This window comes from Pan troglodytes, chromosome 1, assembly GCF_028858775.2.
Source record: "Pan troglodytes isolate AG18354 chromosome 1, NHGRI_mPanTro3-v2.0_pri, whole genome shotgun sequence".
Taxonomy (NCBI): domain Eukaryota; kingdom Metazoa; phylum Chordata; class Mammalia; order Primates; family Hominidae; genus Pan; species Pan troglodytes.
Window position 1 is genome coordinate 212,890,236 of NC_072398.2, and position 19,519 is coordinate 212,909,754.

The following is a 19,519-nucleotide window of genomic DNA, read 5'->3' on the forward strand; positions in this document are numbered from 1 at the left end:
CTGCAAGATAGACACTATTATCATCATGTCCATTTTAGAGATGGGGAAACCAAGGCATGGAGAGATGAGTGACTTGCCTAGGATTCCACAGCCAGGAAGCGGCAGAGCTGGGATTCAGAGGCTAGGAGCCTGGCTCCAGGTGGCTCTAACATCTCACTCTTGTCTGAAGTGTTCCTTATGTTTTAGCTTTATTATCCATAGCAGAGACCCAGTTCCATGAGTGGTTCCCTGGGAGGGACCCACCTGAGGTGGGGCAAGGGCAAGCCTCTCTCATTTGAAGCCCGAGACCTCCCCGAGTTTCTTCCCCTCCCTCACCTTCCTCCCAGCAGTCCTCCCTGTCCCTCTGCTGGGGCCCTGTCCTCACCGGTCATGCACAGTACCCGGCGGGTCTGCTCAGTCCAACAAATGTTCAGGGCCAGGATCAGCCCTGGATGGTGGGGGCACAGGGATGAGTAAAATGGGGCTCTTGCCCTTCAGGAACTCAGGCCACATTCCTGAGCCCCTGCTGTATGCCAGGCCCTGAAGAGGGAACTAGAGACACAGAAAGAAAGAAGAAGGCAGTCCGTGTTGCAACAAGGTCACTGTCCAACAGAGGAGGCAAACTTGGACATGGTGAGTGATTGTCACAGTGATAACCACAGCTGTGGTATGTAATGCATCCTCCTGCCTCAAAAATGCCCACGTTCAAATCCCTGGAACCTGTCAATGTTTCCTTAGTGGCAGAAGGGGCTTTGCAGGTGTGATTAAGGATTTTGAGATGGGGAAGATTATCCTGGACTACCCACATGGATCTAATATAATCACAAATGTCCTTATTGGAGGGAGACAGGAGGGTCAGAGTGGGAGGGGATGTGATGATGGCAGCAGAGGCCAGAGCGAAGCCGTTGCTGAAAGAGGCCACAAGCCAAGGTATGTGGGTGGGCTCTAGAAGCTGCAAAAGGCAAGGAAGCAGACTGTCCCCTGAGCCTCCAGAAGAAGCACAGCCCGATCAACACTTGGATTTTAGCCCAGTGAGACTCATCTCGAAGTTGTGACATCCAGAACTGTAAGATACTAAATTTGTGTTATTTTAAGCCACTAAGTTGGTGGCGATTTGCTACAGAAGCAATAAAAAGCTGACACAACAGTTAACGTTGACTGAGTTCCTACTGGGCTAAAATCTAGCTAAGCACGACCTATCTCAGTGAATCTCCTGACAATTACCCCTGCTCCTGCCAGTAGTTGCTATTTTTGTTTTCATTTTGCGGATTCATTTAATTCATTCATTCAACAGATATGCATTGACTGCCTCAGGCAACCTTCCAGGTGCTAAAGATGGAGCTGTGATCAGGAGACCAGAGGAAACTTCATTTCTAGTGCAAGAGGGAGACAAGAGATGGGCAAACAAGTGAGGATGCCGTGCCCACCCCTAGGCAGAGATACATGCTACGGAGAAGCAGAAGGAAGGTGAACCTGGTGATGGGGTGGCATTTTGGAGCAGATGGTCAGGGAAGGCCTCTCTGGGGAGGTGACACCTGAGCAGAGACCCAGAGGGACCAGAGGAGGGAGCTGATATTGTTTGGCTCTGTCCCCACACAGATTTCATCTTGAATTGTAGTTCCCATAATTCCCAGGTGTTGTGGGAGGGGCCCGGTGGGAAATAATTGAATCATGGGGGCTATTCCCCCCACACTGATCTCATGGTAGAGAATAAGTCTCACATGATCCGATGGTTTTATAAAGGGAAATCCCTTTCACTTGGCTCTCATTCTCTCTTGTCTGCCACCATGTAAGATGTGCCTTTCGCCTTCTGCCATGATTGTGAGGCCTCCCCAGCCATGTGGAACTGTGAGTCCATTAAATCTCTTTTTCTTTATAAATTACCCAGTCTCGGGTATGTCTTTATTAGCAGTGTGAGAACAGACTAATACAGGAGCCATGTGGACACTGGGCTTCCTCCTGGAACAATCCAGGTAAAGAAATGGATGGCAGAGAGGTGAAGACACTTGTTCACATGGTTTCAAAGACCAGCTCCGCCACTCCAGAGCCTGCAGCCTTCACTGTCACAGAATGACAGTGGAGTCTGTCCAGAATGACCAAAGTGCAGAGACGAAGCAGAGGGAGGGCCCGCTGAACTTGGCCAGGGCAGATGTGCTGGGGGAGGCTCCTGGGGACAGTGATTAGTCTTATGGATGGGGAGGGGTTTGCCAGGCAGAGGTGGCAGGTGCTGCTTCTGCAATGTCTGGATGGGGAGAGGCATGGTGGACACTTTCAGAAACAGGGAGTCATCCTTGCAGCTGGGTCAAGAGTGGGGGTCACACAGGATGTGGGGCACCTGGGGCTCTTATATCCTGCTGGCAGGGATGTGAATGTGTACATGTGCTTTGAAACTGTTAGGCGGTGTTGTGGGGTGAATTGCGCTCCCCACTCCCAAAAGATCTGTTGAATCCTAACCCCTGAGACCTGTGGATGTAACCTGATTTGGAAATAGGGTCTTTGCAGATGTAATCAAGTTAAGATAAAGTCAGGTTGGAGTTGGGTGGGCCCTAATCCACTGACTGTGTCTTTCTAAGAAGGAAATCTGGACAGAGAGACAGACACACAGCGGGAGAACGCCGTGTGATGATGGAGGTGGAGTTTGGGGTGATGCATCTACAAGCCAACGAATGCCAAGGACTGCTGGCAACCACCAGAAGTGAGGAGAGGCAAGGCATGACTTTTCCTTGGAGCTTTCAGAGGAAGTGTGGCCCTGCCAACACCTTGATTTCAGACTTCTAGCCTTGAGAATTGTGAGAGAATACAGTTCTGTTGTTTTAAGCCTCCCAGTTTGTGGCATTTTGTTACAGCAGCCTTGGCAAACAAGCACAGGCAGCATCTCTGAAAGCTGAACATTTGCCTTCCCTGCACCCTACACGTCCTCTCCAAGGGATACCACCAAGAAAAATGAATGCTTACATTCAAAGCAGCTTTAGTTGTCATGGATCAAAAACTGGAAGCAACAGCTCCAATGCCACTCCACAGGAGAACAGGTAAATAAACTAATAAGGTCCATGCAGTGGAGTACTACGTAGTAATGAAAAAGAACAAGCCACTGCTACGAGCAACCACATAGAGAAATCTCCCTGATATTCTAATAGTCTAAATTAGACTTAAGGAAAAACTAGTCTAAGTTCATACAAAAGTCAGAATAGCACCTCCCTCTTGGTGGAAGGAAACCTCATGAGGGGCTGAGAATGTTTATCTTGACCTGGGCAGCTGTGTGTGCATGGATACCAACTCCTTTATAAAGCCCTTAACTGTGTGTATGTTATATTTTAACATAAAAGGAAAATAAATTGGTAGGGATTCCACAGTAGAGAGCCTGGAAGGCCTCACCAAGGCATCTGTTGGTTCTGTCAGCCTTCATGAGGCTGAGGATGGTGGGGTGTTGAGCAAAGGAGGAGGCACATGCAGCCACAGGCGGGACTGGGGATCTTTAGTGGTGTGTAAAGGGAGCTTATGACAAGTCCAGAGCCCCCTTGGCCCATCAGCAGCTAGAGCAGCTGGCAGGGCCTCCATGCACGCCCCAGGGCCTCGTCGGCTGGCATCACAGTCTGGGTAGGTGGGGGAGAAACAGAGCAGGAGAGCTAATGGTGTGGGACTCAGTCCAAACTGTCTCTCCCTCCCCTGCCAGCCTCTCCTAATCAGCTCACTCTGCCGGTCCTGCTCTGTTTCCAGCAGCTCCAGCCCTCCCAGGGCACCCTGGTATTTCCTCTGTCAGACCGCAGCACCTCCCTGCTGACTGCTGCCTCCCGCACTGGCAGAGGGCAGAGGCAAAAGGAGGCCGGCCCTCAGCAGCGGCTAGAGGCGGTGGAGAGAAGGGCCACCCAGGGTGCAGAGGACTGGGCTCCCTGTCATGGAAAGTGCGGTGCAGGGGCTCAGAGAGGCCCACATTGTCGAAGGGACAGATGTGGGGTTCCCCTGAAATGAACTTCCACGCCAATGGGGAAAGGAGGGGGTGTGGTCTAGTGGAGAAGGGCCAGTACCCTAACCTGACTGCCTGGGTTCAAATCCTGGCTCTGCCCCTTGCCAGGTGCCTAACCTAGGGGAGGGCATTGAAGCTTTTGATGCCTCAGGTTTCCCATCTGTGAAATGGGGTTAACAGTGGCATCCCCTCCATGGCTGAGTTCTCACATGTAAGTGCACTTGGCTTGGCACACAGTAAGCCCTAGACCCGAGTGTGTGTTATTATTAGCAAACGGTGGCATCGTTGCCCCTAGGGTGGCTACAGAGATGAAATATGCCTTTATATTTCCTTTCATTCCCCAAAGGGCAATGACAGTAGCATTTCCACTTGGAAGCCCTTTGAGGGCATCAGGCCCACAGACAAACTCCCTACAGCTACCTCCTCCTGTTTCTCAGTGGCTCTGCTCGGGGGAAGCTGGGGGCGGGGAGTATGGGGGTATGCAGTGAGGGGGCTCTCACCCAGCTGGTGGAGCTCTGAGGCACAGCTGCATCCCCTCCTTGGAGGTAGCAATATGAGTATGGGGACCTGGTGCCACCAGGTGCCAAGTGGCTCCCACTTCCCAGCAGCTCCAGGCTGCACCTGTGAGTGCCCTGGCCTGGGCTTGCCAGGCCCCACTGCCCTGATCTAGCCTGATGCCCGCCTTGAAATCCAGGGTCTCTTCTGCAGGCTGCATAGGTCCTGGGCATGGACTCAGGCTCTGCTGGGCCCACAGGTCTCACAGGTCATCAAGGCTATCCTCCTGCCTTCCCACCACACTCAGGTCAAGCCAGAAAAGGGGGCTCCTGCTGCATGTCTGAGTCTCCTGGGGGAGGTCAGAAGTGGAGGAAGCCTGGGCATGGAACACACATATCCTTGGCTCCCACAGCCCATTCCGGGGCTTGCACACTGTACTATAACTGCCTCATTACATGTCTGTCTGGGCCTCAGTTTTTTAATCTATAAAAATGGGACATGGGGCATGAGCTGCCTCAAGGGGTGTTGTGGAGCTCAAAGAGAGAATCCATGTAAGATATTTAAACCGTACAGGTGCTCTGCAAACCTAAACTCTTTGTGTGTGTGTGTGTGGAGGGGCTCTGGCTTTTTCTATGACCCAATCATCCCGCCGCACTTGGCCTCTGGTGCATCAGAGGTGCTCACTACGTGTTTGCTGAATGAAGAAATGAACAGGATGTCCAGTGATGTCTCAAGGCCAGAAGGTGGATAGGGCACGGGCTGCACTTGGAAAGGCTGGCCAGGGAGAAGAGCCAAGAAGCAGTCCCCTAGAAGCAGAGGGAGAGGCCAGATCCCCCGTTAATTCTTCTGTTCCCTCCTCACCTCTTTGTGCTGAGCTCTGTGGGAACTGGGGTGAGCGTCTGGCAGTGATGAGGGAGATGTGGACATGGCCCCTCCGTCCAGGAGCCACAGACTAGTAGGAGGAGGGGGACATTCACCAAACCATGGAAGAGAGAGGCTCATGAGGTCACCCAAGGGAGCAAGGTGTCCCTTTAGGGGCCGTTGGGAGGGTCATCTATGATGCGATGACCTTTTCTCCTTAAGATGACGATTGCATTTTATGATGTGACAATTGTTCCATCCAGGAGAATAAGCATGTAAGTTCTGAAGCACAGCATGAGCAAGGGCCTGGGGTCGAGCCCTCCTTTACTTCATGGACTGTGCACGAGATGCTGGCTTAGGCACCCTGAAGATGAGAACCACTACAGCCCTCACCGCAGCTTAGGAGTCAGAATCGTGATTCCTTTTACCAATGAAGAAGCTGAAGCTCTGAGTCCTGCCCAGTGTCACCACTGATAGCTCCTGGCAGAGGCCGACCACAGCTGCCTGTCTGCCCGCACGTGGCCAAGGGTGATGGGGATTGCGCATCCCCTTTTCCCAAGCCTGCTGGAGCACTCACAGGGCAGCGATGGACAGCCTGTGCCCTGTTGCTGGGTTTTCACCCAGCAGGCGGGTTTGAATCCCGGCTCAGCTGCTTGCCTGCTGTGTGACCTTGGGCAAGTCACTTAACCTCTCTGAGCTCCATCTTTTCATCTACAAATAGAAATCATAACAGGACCTGCTTCATTGTAACATTGTGAGGATAGATGAGTCAATGTGTGTAAAGTTCTTAGAGCAGGGCAGGGCACATGCTAAGAACTTGATAAACATTACTGTGAGCACTGTTATTATTAGTCCTCAGATCTCAGGGCTCTTGCTATATCATCACTCTCATGGGGGAAGCAGAGGTCCAGGGAAGTTAAATTAAAGTGTTCGAAAGCCCCTGGCAGGGTTGGGGAGGAGGAGGGAGAGTTATGACTGGGCTTAGTCCCATGGTCCCCACAAAATACTCAACATGCCCAGGAACATTAACCAAGCAGGGGGAAAAAAAACAAGACATGGCCAAACAAATGCCCTGTCAAGGAAGGAAATATGTAATCAATTAACTGAGCCTCCCCAAACCTCTCCAAATAATAATTAGGAGTGTCAGCCCAGCTCACAAGGAAATTGCCATTGAGAGGGCAGGCCACTCCCCTGAGAATCCAAATGCGAATACGCAGAACCAATCGGCTGACTGGGTTCCTGGCAGGTTGCAGGTTCCCAGCCCCAGTCCTGGCTGTGCCTGGAGCCCGGTCACCCTGGGGCCTGGTCTATTGCCTGTTTCTCTCAATCGTGCACCAAGGAAGGGGCCGATAAGTGAAGCTGAGGGGGCTTCCCATCATCCAGCACAAACACATTTGTGCATTGGACAAAAAGGAAACTGAGGCTCAGACACATTGTGTGACTGGCCACCTCACCCTATGGCTCTGTCACAGGATCAGGACTAGAACCCAGGCCTCTCCGCTCAATGCCAGCTGATGGCCCAACAGCCAGGCCCTCTGATCAGGAATTCGCTTATCCGTATATGAAATCTACATTGGCCCCTGACTAGGGAGGGGCTGCCTGGTGCCATTCTGAAAGCTAGGGGGACAGAGGAGGGGCAGGGGGACCAAGTCTTTATCCTCGGGGTGCTTGATATGAGAGGGAAAAAGGAAAATGTATATTCAGATAAATAAATGAGTCTTACTGGGTAGTAATCAATGCTTTAAAAAACAAGCAAACAAATCGGATCAATGGGTTAAGAATGATGGGACACAGGGGTGGGAAATTCTGGGTGGAGGTGAGGCAGTCAGGGAAAGCATCTCTGCAGAGGGACATTTGATCTGACACCGGGGTAGAAGAAGAATGTAACCGGCAGAGAAAAAGCATGAGTAAGTGTCCTGAGGTAAGAACAAGCTTGGCGAGAAGGCCAAGGTGTCCGGAAGCTGATGTTTATGAAGCTGAAGAGGGAGAGGGTAGGAGATGAGGCTGGCCAGGTGGATGGGGCCGAGCATACAGGGTCTCCTAGGCCTGATGGGAGACTGGGTTCTATCCCAAGTGAGTGGGAAGCCCATGGAGGGCTTCAAGCAGCAGGTGACCTGATTTCACTTTAGAAAGCTCACTCTGGCTGCTGGGTGGGTGTAGAAGAAACTCAGGTGGAAAGAAGCCATGATGCACAGAGAAAGGACCTAAGTTGTGAGCTGGAAAGAAAACTATAGCTCTTAGCTGGACATGAGGAAGGCTGGCCCCTGTCTTAGCTCCATCGCTACTGGGATATGTGACCTCAAGCAAGTTACTCAATGTCTCCGATCATCTCCTTCCTTTCTGTAAAATGAGGACAGCTTCCCTGCCCTGCAGCTTTGTGCAGTGTTGCTTTATTATCTCAGTTGAAGTCTGTTATTTGCAAATAGAGGCAATGGTACATATTTTGTACAAATGGCCCAATGGTCCACCAACTTTTATTTCTGTCATTTCTATCAATGGCAAGTTTAAGATGACTTCTTTTCCTTGACTAAGATTTAGGTCTGCAAAAACCTGATGATTCATCTGGAAGCTCATCCATCCATCCATCCATCCATCCATCCATCATCCATCCATCCATCCATAATCCATCCATCCATCCATCCATCCATCCGTCATCCATGCATGCATGCATCCATCCATCTGTCATCCATGCATGCATGCATCCATCCATCCATAATCCATCCATCTATCCATCCATCATCCATCCATTATCCATCCATCCGTCCATGCATCCATCCATCCGTCCATGCATCTATCCATCTATCCATGCATCCATCCATCCATCATCCATCCATCCATTATCTATCCATGCATCCATCCATCTATCCATTCATCCATCCACCCATCCACCATCCATGCATCCATCCATCCATTCATCCATCGTCCATCCATCCATTATCCATCCATCCATCCATCCATCCATCCCCTTCCCTATCTCTTATTGAGTGCTTACTGTGACCTCAGGCAAGTCTCTTAACCACTCATCTTCTGCCCTCTCTCAGCCTTACTTTCCCAGGAACTTCAGGCTCACCAGACCTTCCCAATCATCCTCAATTCCACCTAACCCTCACTCCCTGAAACACAGTTATCTTTCAAGGCAAAGACTCTCCCAGAACTGGGAATTTTATTAGATTGCCATAATATATTAAAGAAGGTTTGAAGCACCTGGAGCAAATTCTAATGTGAAGAAATACCACGGCAACAAATACTTTATTCTGAACTGTTTACTAAATTGGGTCTTTCCTGGACATTTTTAGCCTTCAATTTTTTTAAATACCAGCAATAAAGCACTTGCATAATTAGTAATAAAGCTGACAGCCTGGTTACTGATTTTTTACTTAGAAGAAGGAAAAGGATAATGTGTGTGTGTGTGTGTGTGTGTGTGTGTGTGTGTGTGTGTAGATAATTTCCAACAGCTCTGGTTTCCTGACTGCAGACATAGAAATGATTTGCCATATCAGCAATTCTGCCCAGCAGGCTGCAGGTCAGGGGGAAGCTGCATTGAGCACTGTGGAATGGAAACAGTTCTCCTTTAGGAGTCAGAAGTTGACTTTTGATTCTGCGGCTGGCTTGCTGTGTGACCTTACGGAAGTCATCCACAGTCTCTGGGCCTTGGTTTCTCAGGTGGAGAATGAGAGGATTGGCCTGGGTGATGTCTGAAGGCTGCCAGCAGATCTGTCCCGAGTCTGGAGGGGATGGTGGCTTTAAGTGGCATCCGTGTGTTGGTGGCTCCCATATTTGTATCTGTGGTCACAACTTCTCCCCCGCCCTGTGTTTCCACCAACCTACTTGCTGGCTGTGCTCAGGCATCTAACAGACATGTCTAATCTGATTCAAACAACTCGTGAGTTCTGTCCTACACCCTCAGCCAGAGCAAGTCTTCATCAGTCACCTCTTCTCAGGAAGGAGCCCCTCTCCTCCCAAATGCAATGGCTATGGCCCTAGGGGCCACATTTAACTTCTCTCTCACTTTCTGGTGTCCCCCTTCCAGCCCATCAGCAAGTGCTGCCAGGTCTGCTTCCTAATTCATCCCCATTTCTTCTCTCCACCTCCGCCTGTCCAGCCCCATCACACCCCACCCCAATCTCCCTGCTTCATCATTTGGCAGTGTAAAACTCAAACCGAGGTCAATTTCAATGACTCCTCATCACTCTAAGAATACAATTCAAGTTCTCTCTAATGACCAAGGATGTTCTATAACAGTGGTCCTCAAACTCACCTGCAGATTGGATGATTTAATACATGGATGCCTGTGTCCCTCACCCTTGCTGAGGTTCTGATTTCAAGGGCTAGGGGTTTGGCTTGGGCACTGGGAGGTTTCTGGTTCCCCTGGGTGGGCCATAGAGCAGCAGCCTCAGCCTCATCTAGGAGGACATTGGAAATGCAGACTCTGGGGCCCCGTCCCAGCCCCACTGAGAATCTGCATTTTAATAGTCAAGTTCCAGAAGCCTGCTCCATAAGGCCTGGCGTCATCTTCTGCATTCTTTGCAGGGCTCACCAACTCCGTCAGCCCCTCTGGACATTTTTCTATTCTTTGTTGACATATCGAGCTTGCTCCTGTCTCAGGTCCTTTCTTTCCCTCTGCCAGAATGCTCATTCTCTGGACTTTGAGTGGCTGCGTCATCTCGCTCACCATCTAGGAGGTAGAGAAAGAGTCCCCCCACCACATATCTGACCTCTTCCTGGCAGAGCCCCACTGCCTCCCCACCTCTCTCTGTGTTGCTAGCATAGCCCTGGGAATGTCAGCTCCATGGGGACAGGGAACTTACCTGTCCTGCTCATCTCTGTCTCCCGATGGCTACAGTTAATAAGCAAACACTTCTAAAAGGATGAATGAACAATTAAGGCAAGCCCTTACTTGAGGTGCTTGAAACATGTCAAAGTGCATTCAACATCGGAACTAACTTCCCACTACTCTGCCCAGGGTGCTTCCTGGCACTGGGCTACAATTCCTGATGGCTGATTCTGGGTGAAGATGCTGTCTCTGGAAGGCCCCTGATCAAGGCAAGCCACTACCCAGAGGTGGGAACAGGTGACCCCAGTGCCCCCACCCTATTCCATGAGCCTAGGGCTCAGCCTCCTCAGCTGGGGAGGCTGCCGGGGGAGGAAAATTCTGCCTTAACGGGGAGCTCTCAGCTCTTGTGCAAGTCGCTTCTCTTCTCTGGGCTGCACCTGAGCCCCCTAAATAGAGTCTGAGATCTGCACTGCACAGGATGGTTGCTAGGGTTTGATCAAACAATCGGTGGGGAAGAGTTTTGCTGAAATCATAATTCCATATTTGGATAACCTGACAGCTCATTAATTTAACAAGCCTTTCCTGAGACCTTGTGCTGGACACTGAGAACCTAGAGATGAATAAGGGAGGGTCCCTAGCCTTGAGAAACAAGACCCATCCTTGGTGGTTGGGGGCCCCAGGCAAGATGCCCCCCACCAAATCCGACCCCCAGCCCCCAAGTTGCAATACCCTAGTGCATCACCAGAGGGCAGCAGACAGCTTTGCAAGTGCTTCCCTCCCTGGGGAGCTAGGCTGGTGTCAGAAGGGTGTGTTCTGGGAGTTCCAGTGGCCTCCTTGTGGGTCCAAGGTCAAATAGAGAGTGGGGGAAGGTAGGTAGAGAACTCAGTGGCAGCTGTGGATGCAACAGGGATCATCTCAATTCCCTGCCTCAAATCTCTTCACTAACCCAAGACCCAACCAAGGAGAAATACCCCTGCCCCTCCTTCTAAATTGGAAACGGGAGCCTCCTTGAAGTTCCAGGGGCCTCTGGGGCATCAAGATCTGGAGTCTGTGTTGCAGGGGAGATTTGAGGACCACAGAGGGACTCCTAGCCAAGAGATGCAAGAATGCATGGGGAGGGAGGGAATGAAAACATCGTGCAAGCCTGTGTGCACAGGATGGCAGGAAAAGGGCACCGCAATAGGAAGTGGGCTATTGGAAAGGGGGAAGAGAAAGAAGAGAAGAATATCATTCTAAAAAGGAAAATCAAAGACTGAAGGTCAAGGAACAAGAGGAGAAGAGTGTCCACCTTCAGTAACAGGAGGTGGAGAGAGTTAGGGAGATGGTGCCGGTCCTCTGTGGAGCTTGCTCCTGTGCATGAGGTAGGAGCCATGGAGAAGAATCAGCCCTGCCCTGCCTGGGCTGCTCATGGCCTTGGTGGAGACAGTAGACATGCGAGTGGACAGGTGGGAGCCAGCAGGAGAAGGCTAAAGTGGAATGCATGGGGCGCTCCCTGGGCACAGCAGGCAGGTTCGATTCTGCCGCTGGGGAGAGGGTCGGGGAGGGCTGCTGCATCAAGCCGAGCATTGGAGCTGGGCCTGGAGCACCACTGGGCTTTGAAAAGGCAGAGAAGGCCAGGCAGCCCCTGGAGAAGGAGAGAAGAAGTGGGAACCTGAGAGGTCAACGCCGGTATGGGGGAGGCAGTGAGAAGGTGGCAGGGGCAGGGGAAGATGGGGAGCAGGGGAGTGTGCCCAGCTCCATGGGGACTGAGGCGGAGCATCTGAAGCACATTAGGTTAAACAGATTTCTCCTCTAGTCAATGGAATTGATGCTACCAGCCAAGAGAGCAGAGAAAATGCAGGGCACTGGCTTCCCAGGTCCCTCTCCCAGAGCCAAGAGTAGGCATCACTTGCTCTCCCTGGCTGTGGCATCCAGGGGCCTGGGACTGCCAAGCTGTGGCTCTTTTTAAGGTGATGACTGATGCTGGCAACTTTCTACTTGGAGGGACCAAGCATCCTGGGTAGATCCTCTGTGTACACACGCACATGTGTGTAGGGGTGGAGAGACAAGCTCACGTGTCAGTCTCCCCTACTAAGTGACGTGGCACAGGGTGAGCATCAATTACTGTTTGTTGGGGCTGGGCACAGTGGCTCATGTCTGTAATCCCAGCACTTTGGAGGCCAAGGCAGGTGCATCACTTGAGGTCAGGAGTTCGAGATCAGCTTGACCAACATGGTGAAACCCTGTCTCTGCTAAAAATACAAAAAATTGGCCAGATGTGGTGGTGGGTGCCTGTAATCCCAGCTACTCGGGAGGCTGAGGCAGGAGAATCTCTTAAACCTGGGAGGCAGAGGTTGCAGCGAGCTGAGATCGTGCCAGTGCACTCCAGCCTGGGCGACAGAGCAAGACTGTGTCTCAAAAACAAACAAACAAACAAACAAAAAAAAACAATTACCGTTTGTTGGATGACCTGCTCACCATGCTCCATGGCCCAGGGGCCCCACAAGTGGACCTGGCTCCAATGGCCCATGGAGTGCCACAGCTTGGGCGTTAACCCAGGCTTCCCACTGCATGACCTGCGTGACCTTGGACAAGTGACCATACCTCTCTGTTCTTCCATGTCAGCATCTGAATAACAGGATTCAATGAGTCTGAGATCTGTGCTCCACAGGTTAAACCAGATGATGGGTTGGGAAAGAGTTTTGCTAACTGTTTGAAATGATAATTCCACATTGGAATACAACCCATCAGCCCATTGATTTGACAAATCTTTACGGAGGCCCTGGTCATCTACCCCAGGAGCTGGGCTGAGCATGGAGGACCCAGAGATGAAGAAGGGAGGGTCCTAGTCAGAGAGATGAGAACCAGGGAGGAAGGCTGAGAGCAGATTCCTGCAGTCTGAGCGGAGCGTTGCTCTGGGACCTGACAAAGGGGGGCCCCCCTTTCCTAATTAGAGCTCTGGGGGTAGGAGGCCTGGGATTGGGTCCAGTGGAACTTCTAGCTGGAAAGCATGGGCACACTCTATCTCTGGGGAGAGTGTCATGGCCAGGGAGCTACAGAAAAAGCATCTTGCTCCTGGCCTTCCCTTTGGCCTGCAGGCAAGGCCTCACTTCCTGAGGAGTTTAGCCCAGGGCCTGGCCAATGAGTGCACCACACATGCCAGCTATTATTGCTTTGCTAATGACTGGCAGCCCAGGCATGCGGGCAGCTCAAGCTCCAGGGCTGGCTGGTGCCTGTGAGTTCACTCTGGCCTCAGGGAATGGACTCTTAGGTCACTGGCTGGCCTGGCTATTTCATCATCTTCAATTAAAAGTGGTCTGGCTTTAGGGGCCTTAGAATAACCACCTGTTGGCAGATAGGGACCAGCAACAATTAGAATTATCTATGCCTTGGTGCCGGCCATTGAATTCTTTGACCCCAGTGTGCACATCCGAGCAGGTGGGTGGGATTGTGTGAAGCGGGCTTTCCAAATCTCACTGCCCATATCTTAACCTGGAAGACTTTTTAGCAAATGAATTCCAGGTTCCCCAGGTCTTGCTCTGGGCTTGAATCAAATTCTGTCTTGGTGGAGCCCAGGAATTGGTATTTTAAAGCAACTTCCAAGGTGATCCTGATGCAGGCAGTCAGTGAGCTGGCCTGTGGTATAGACACCACCAGTGGGTGGCTTGTTGCTCAGTTGATATGTAACTTTATATTTATTTATTATTTTAGAGAAGAAGTCTCACTATTTTGCCCAGTGTGGTTTTGAACTCCTGAGCTCAAGTGATCCTCCCACCTCAGCCTCCCAAGGTGCTGAGATTACAGGCATGAGCCACTGGCCAGTTGATGGGAAATTTAAGGCTGCTGAAGGCTGCTGAGCATCCCCCTAGTGGCTGGGAGGAGACCTGCAACCCTGTCTTCTAAAATCATCCCTGATTTTGAGAGGGGGACAAGGTTCCCACTTGGGGTTGAAAGCCAGGGGCTTTCAATTCTAATACTAAGAGGCATAATCTGTTAAAAACAATAAAATAGACAATTCTACTCTCTCTCATTCACACTCCTGGATGAATTCTGGGTAGGAGAGAGAGGAACGGGTTTCCAGCAGGTCAGGAGCTGAGCATATTCTTGGAGAGTTAGTTTCATAAGGGCAGGGCCTGTGTTTGTTGTTGCTGAGTGCCTGGCAACAACAACGTGTGTTTGCTGAGTGGTCAAAAGAATCAATAAATGAATGACCACTTCATGTGGCAAGCAGCACCTGTTAGGTATATTTTAGAGAAAAAAGACGTATGCTTCATGAAAATATACAGAGGGAGAAGGGAGCTGGAGAATTCAGACTTTGAAATCAACGAGGGTCAGATGGCACTTTTCTTTGTATCAACTGTAAAAAAAAGAGTTTGGCCTCCACATGAATAGATTGTAGAAGGATCATTTAACTTTTCAAAGGGAAACAAACCCCTCTGCTCTTTGAACCAAACAGTTAATGTGCCTATTTAAAAATCAATCCCTTATTTTTTTCATTTGAACAGATTCCAGAGAGCTTCTGCTTAGAAACCATTGTCTGCCTATGGAGTGGTCTTGCCACTACTTGGTCAATTTCCTCTTGCCATGTCTGCACACATGGGGCCCTCTGACCAGAGAATCAGCTCCCAGCTCCTCTTTGTCTAAAACCCACTGACGCCTCTAGAACCACTTCAAATGCCAGCATCACCCTGATTTCCCCAGTCTCTGCATCTCTGATTCATCATTGTATTATATCTGAATCTTCTCTATGACAGCGATCACTTTATTACTTGAATTGTTAGCTATTTATCTCGTGTTTTATCTCCCCTTTCTCTCTTTTCATTACACAAATATTTATCGTTCCTTTCTAAATGCCAAGTAGGTCCTGGGGTTACTGAGATGAAGAAGATGTAGCTGAGCCTTGGAGGAGCTTATAGGCCAGCGGGCGTGAAGGGAGAGGAACAGGCTGTAAGCTCCGAAGAGGCAGGGGCTGATTTTAGCCACCTTTGTGCGCTGTAGCTCTGTGCCTCAAATGCAGCCAACGCTTATTGTGCACTGTTGAGTGTATATGTGAACCGATGCACCTCAGAGTAATAAAGGAAGTGGCATTTCTTCCAGCCCCCTGCATTCTCAGCCTCTTTTTTTCATTTACTCCAGCTCTCCCGAGTCTCCCTCCTGATAAACGTGCATCAAAAGGTGCAGCCCAGCATTGGCTTTCTCTACATGGCCCCCAGGTCCACCCCTCCCCGCCCGGCTGTTCCCCACCACCTGTGGCTTTCAGGATGCTTCAGGAAATGGAAGACACAGCATGTGTGTGGGAGGAGTGGTTGAAGCCTTGCTGTGATTCACCTGGACCTCCAAGGAAGTCACAGCTGCCCTCTGGGATGGCCACATTCCATGGGGAGGGGCTTCAGGACACGCTACCTCAAATACGGCACCTTGGTATATTGAATATTTTATACCTGGAAGTCAGATTCCAGGCTCCTCTGTGGATGGCTTTGTCTTCGTTCCCTGGCACCTCCAACCCACCCTCTCTACCCAGGAACTGAGGTGAGCTTGACAAACCGCATATCAGAGCATGCCATACCCTTCAGCAGCTTCCAGGGCGCAGAGAGTGAACGTCAGCTGACCTCCCCATTCGCTGTGCTCTGGCGGCAATGGCCCTCTGTCAGGTCCCAGATCACACCAAGCTCTTTCTCACCCCAGGACCTTTGCACTTGCCATGTCGTCTACCTGGAGTGCCCTCCCAAGCCCCAACCTTGCCTGGCTGGCTTCTTATACTACAGATCTGTGCTCAGATGTCTCCAGATTCCTGGAGATACATTCCAGGTATCTCCTATGAGGAGCTGTGCAATGCCCTCACTCCATTATTCTCACCCCTCTCTATCACATTTCAGTTGGCCTTCCGGATCCATGGGTTCAGAATCTGCAGATCCAACCAACCGTGGACCAAAAATATTCAGAGAAAAAAAATAATAATGCAACAATATAAATAATACAAATAAAAATATAGTATAACAATGATTTACCTAGCATTTACATGATAGTAAGTATTATAAGTAATCTAGAGATGCTGTAAAGGATCCAGGCGGATGTGCGTGGGTGATGTGCAAATGCTGTGCCATTTTATATGTGGGACTTGAGAATCCTAGGATTGTGGTATCTGCTTGGGGGTGTCCCGGAACCAATCCCCCACGGATCCTGAGGGACAGTTGTACCTTATTCCCTTCACCACACTCATCACACATTGTAACTATTTTTCCTTATTATTTTAAAGGCATTTTTGTAGTGTGTCTCTCCTCACCCACTAGATCAGAAACCTCCCGAAAGCAGGTCTGATTATGTCTTGTTCACCACTTTATCTCCATCATTGTCCCTGATATATGGTAACTACTCAATTCCTTTGTGATGAATGAATGAGTGAGTGTTGGGGGAAGGAACGGGGGCCTGGATGTTCATTTCCTGAGGTGTCTCGTTCATCCACCACCAGCAGCAAGTGTTGCATTGAAAGGACTCTACCACCATGTTCACCACGAACTCATTGACCCCACAGATATTTACAAATCATCTACCACGTGCCCAGGGTTGGGGTGCTGTCCTGGGGGTTGGGGAGAGGATGGTGGTGAAAACATCAGACCTAGTCTCTGTCCTCATGGGGCTTCCAGTCTAGTGGGGGGGCGGGCAGACTCTGAAGACATAGCATCAGTCGGTGAGCTTGAGCAGTCGGGGCTGACTTCCTGTAGGAAGCAACCTTTAAGCTGAACTTGAAAGGACAAGTAGGACCTTGTTGGCAAAGAGCATTGGCCAAGGTGTTGGAGGGACCTGCAATAGCAGGTCGGGGGCAGGAATACACTGAGCCCCTCGAATCTAGATTCCCTGCATCAGTGAATTAAGGCCAGTGAAATCTGTCCGGTGTTCCTCATCGCTTCCTGAGCAGATCGAATGGGACAAGGGCCTCAGGGTGCTTCAGGAAATGGAAGACACAGCATGTGTGTGGGCGGAGTGGTTGAAGCCTCACTATGATTCACTTGGACCTCCAAGAAGGTCACAGCTGCCCTCTGGAATGGCCACATTCCATGGGGAGGGGGTTCAGGACACGCCACCTCAAATTTGGCACCTTGGTATATTGAATATTTTAAGCAGATGGAATTTGAGAAATGGCAGGCGCAGGAAGGACTCTCTGACCTTTCCCTGAAGCAGGTCACAAGACCTTCACGTGAGAGGTTCCCTGTCTGTACCTGGAGGAAGGAAGCATCTTCACTTCCAAGGGATCTGAACAAGCCACCCTGCTGAGTGTCCCCAGTTTACTGCCCTTAGCTCAGATCCTTCTATCCTTCACACTTTCCCATGACTCCCCACCCTTCATCCAACCCAGCAAAAAACACTCAGCTAGAACCACTTCTGTGGGTCTTCATTTCCTTGTAAAGTGTCCTGCATCACCTACAACGTATACAAACTAGACTTGTATCCTTTTGTCTTGTGAATTCGTCTTTTGCTACAGGGGACCCAGCCAAGAACCTAGAAGGGTGGAATGAAGAGTAGACCTTGAAACAAGGATTTAGGAGGAAAGGGTTTATGTGAGAAGGGGTCCCAGGAAGCTGATGGAATGAGCTAGAAGGGAAGGAAGCCAATACAGGTGCCTTCTCAAGGTTATTCTGGGGGGGCACTGAGAAACTCCGGGAGACAGTTGACAGCATTCATCCCATAGTTTCTCAATGTCCCCCCTTCTTATCCCATTTTCTAATTTTACCCATTAGGAAACACCCCCAAGGGGCCGAGGAGCATACCCAGAACTGCCCGCTCATTTTGCACATTTCATTATGCACCCACTGTGTGCCAGGCCCTGGGCTGAGAGCTGGGCATACGAGGTGAAGGAGGAGCATGTACTTTGTCCTCCCGAGCATGCATCTGAACTGTCCCCCTGGAGGGACGAGGGGGCTGGGTATGCACCCAATAAACAGTCACTGGTCAAGGCTGCTCCCGGGGTGGCGTCAACTCCCTGGCACTTCTCACCTTTCTCATGTGCAGGCTGAGTGGGCTCCAGTGCCCTGAGAAAGCCCTGTGGAAGCATCAAGGATGCTGGCACTGCCAGGAAGAGCGAGGGGTAAGAGGATGTGGGCAGGGTGGGATAACTGTCGGCCACATCTGCCTCCTCGCTTTCACAGAGGGCTCCTTCCTGCCCTCAGTTCTCCACCCAAGTGCCACCTTCCTCGATGGCCCTGCCTGACCACCCATCTAAATGGCACCCAGCATCTCATTCCTTCCCGGTACTGCACCCCACTTGCCCCTTCATTACACGCCCACGGTTTAGAATCACTTCTTTGCAGAATGTGGAATGATGTATTCATCTACATTTTGCCATGTCTCTCCGACTAGATTGCACAGCCGTGCTTTTCTCATTCCCCCTGTATCCCTGGGCACCTTCCACCAAGCCAAGGTCCTAGTAGGTGCTCAACTAAATAGCCTTAGAGGGAACACATTCTTGTCAATTCCAACCTGGGAGTTCTGGGCTCTGGGGCTAAGACCTAGAAAAGCATTTGATAGATGTGCCTCTGGGACGCTCAGAGAGGCAGTGATCTGTCCAAGGTCATACAACCAGGGATACGCACCTGCACCCCCTGGGGGCAGAAGTCCTGATGATCCACCCGACTTCCATCCCTCCAGGGCCCCATCAGTGGGACAAAAAGCTCCAGGAGTCCTTGGGGCTCCTCTAGGCTACCCGCGAAATTGCTCTCAGCCAATTCTTGGTAATCTTCTCAGCCTCATTCTCCCCCTACTTTCCCCAGCTGAAGAGGAAACGGCTCAGACAGCTGTGGAGCTGGGACTCTCTCTCGTTGAGATGCATTAATTTGTAAATATCTTCATTTATATGTAAATGCGGAGTCCCGTGCCCCGTCGCCAGCCCTGATTGGGCTCTGCAGCCGGAAGAGGCAGTCGCCCCCAGCATGGACAATCCTCCGTGATCCCGTTAGGCTCCAGAGGGTCTGCTCCTTCCTTCCCTCTCCCTTGGTGGTCACCAAACAGGACGGCTCAGCTCCCTGGGGTGTTCTTTGCTTGGGAGACCGCCCCTGTTACTGAGGCTCAGGGAGATTGGCCCCCACGTGGGGAAGAAAAGAGCACTGCTCCTGATATCAGGCTTAAGTCAGGGCCGCTGTGTGACCTCAGGCAAGCCTCATTCCCTCTCTGGGCCTTGGCTTCCACAACTGAAAAGCAAGGGGTCTGGTCAAGTTCATGTCATTCCAGAGGGAGACTGTTGGGCCTGCTGAACTTTGACCTCTTCTGTAGTAAGAACAGGGCTAGAGAAAATGATTAATAATAATAATACCTGTCTGCATTCATGGGGTTGTTTGTGCAGATCAAAACAGAAAGCGCATAAAAGGAGGCTTTATGAGATTTGTAAAAAGGTGAGTTTTTTTTTGTTTTGTTTTATGGTGGGAGAAGGAGAGGCTGTTCTAGGCAATGGCAGCAAACATGTACCACTTAGAGGC

The 19,519-nt window shown here is 50.7% G+C and overlaps 1 protein-coding gene across 4 annotated transcripts in view; it reads right to left on the reverse strand.

Moving 5' to 3' along the window:
- Positions 1–19,519, reverse strand: part of IGSF21 (immunoglobin superfamily member 21) — a 273,368-nt gene that overhangs the window by 66,442 nt on the left and 187,407 nt on the right. The window contains exon 1 of one of the 4 annotated variants that reach the window (XM_054679934.2): positions 18,641–18,789. The exons of the other annotated variants lie outside the window; for them this stretch is intronic. Coding sequence (XP_054535909.1) covers positions 18,641–18,687 — 47 coding nt within the window. The 5' untranslated portion in view covers positions 18,688–18,789. Of the gene's footprint in view, positions 1–18,640; positions 18,790–19,519 lie in introns of those variants that run through there. 4 annotated transcript variants of the gene reach the window in all.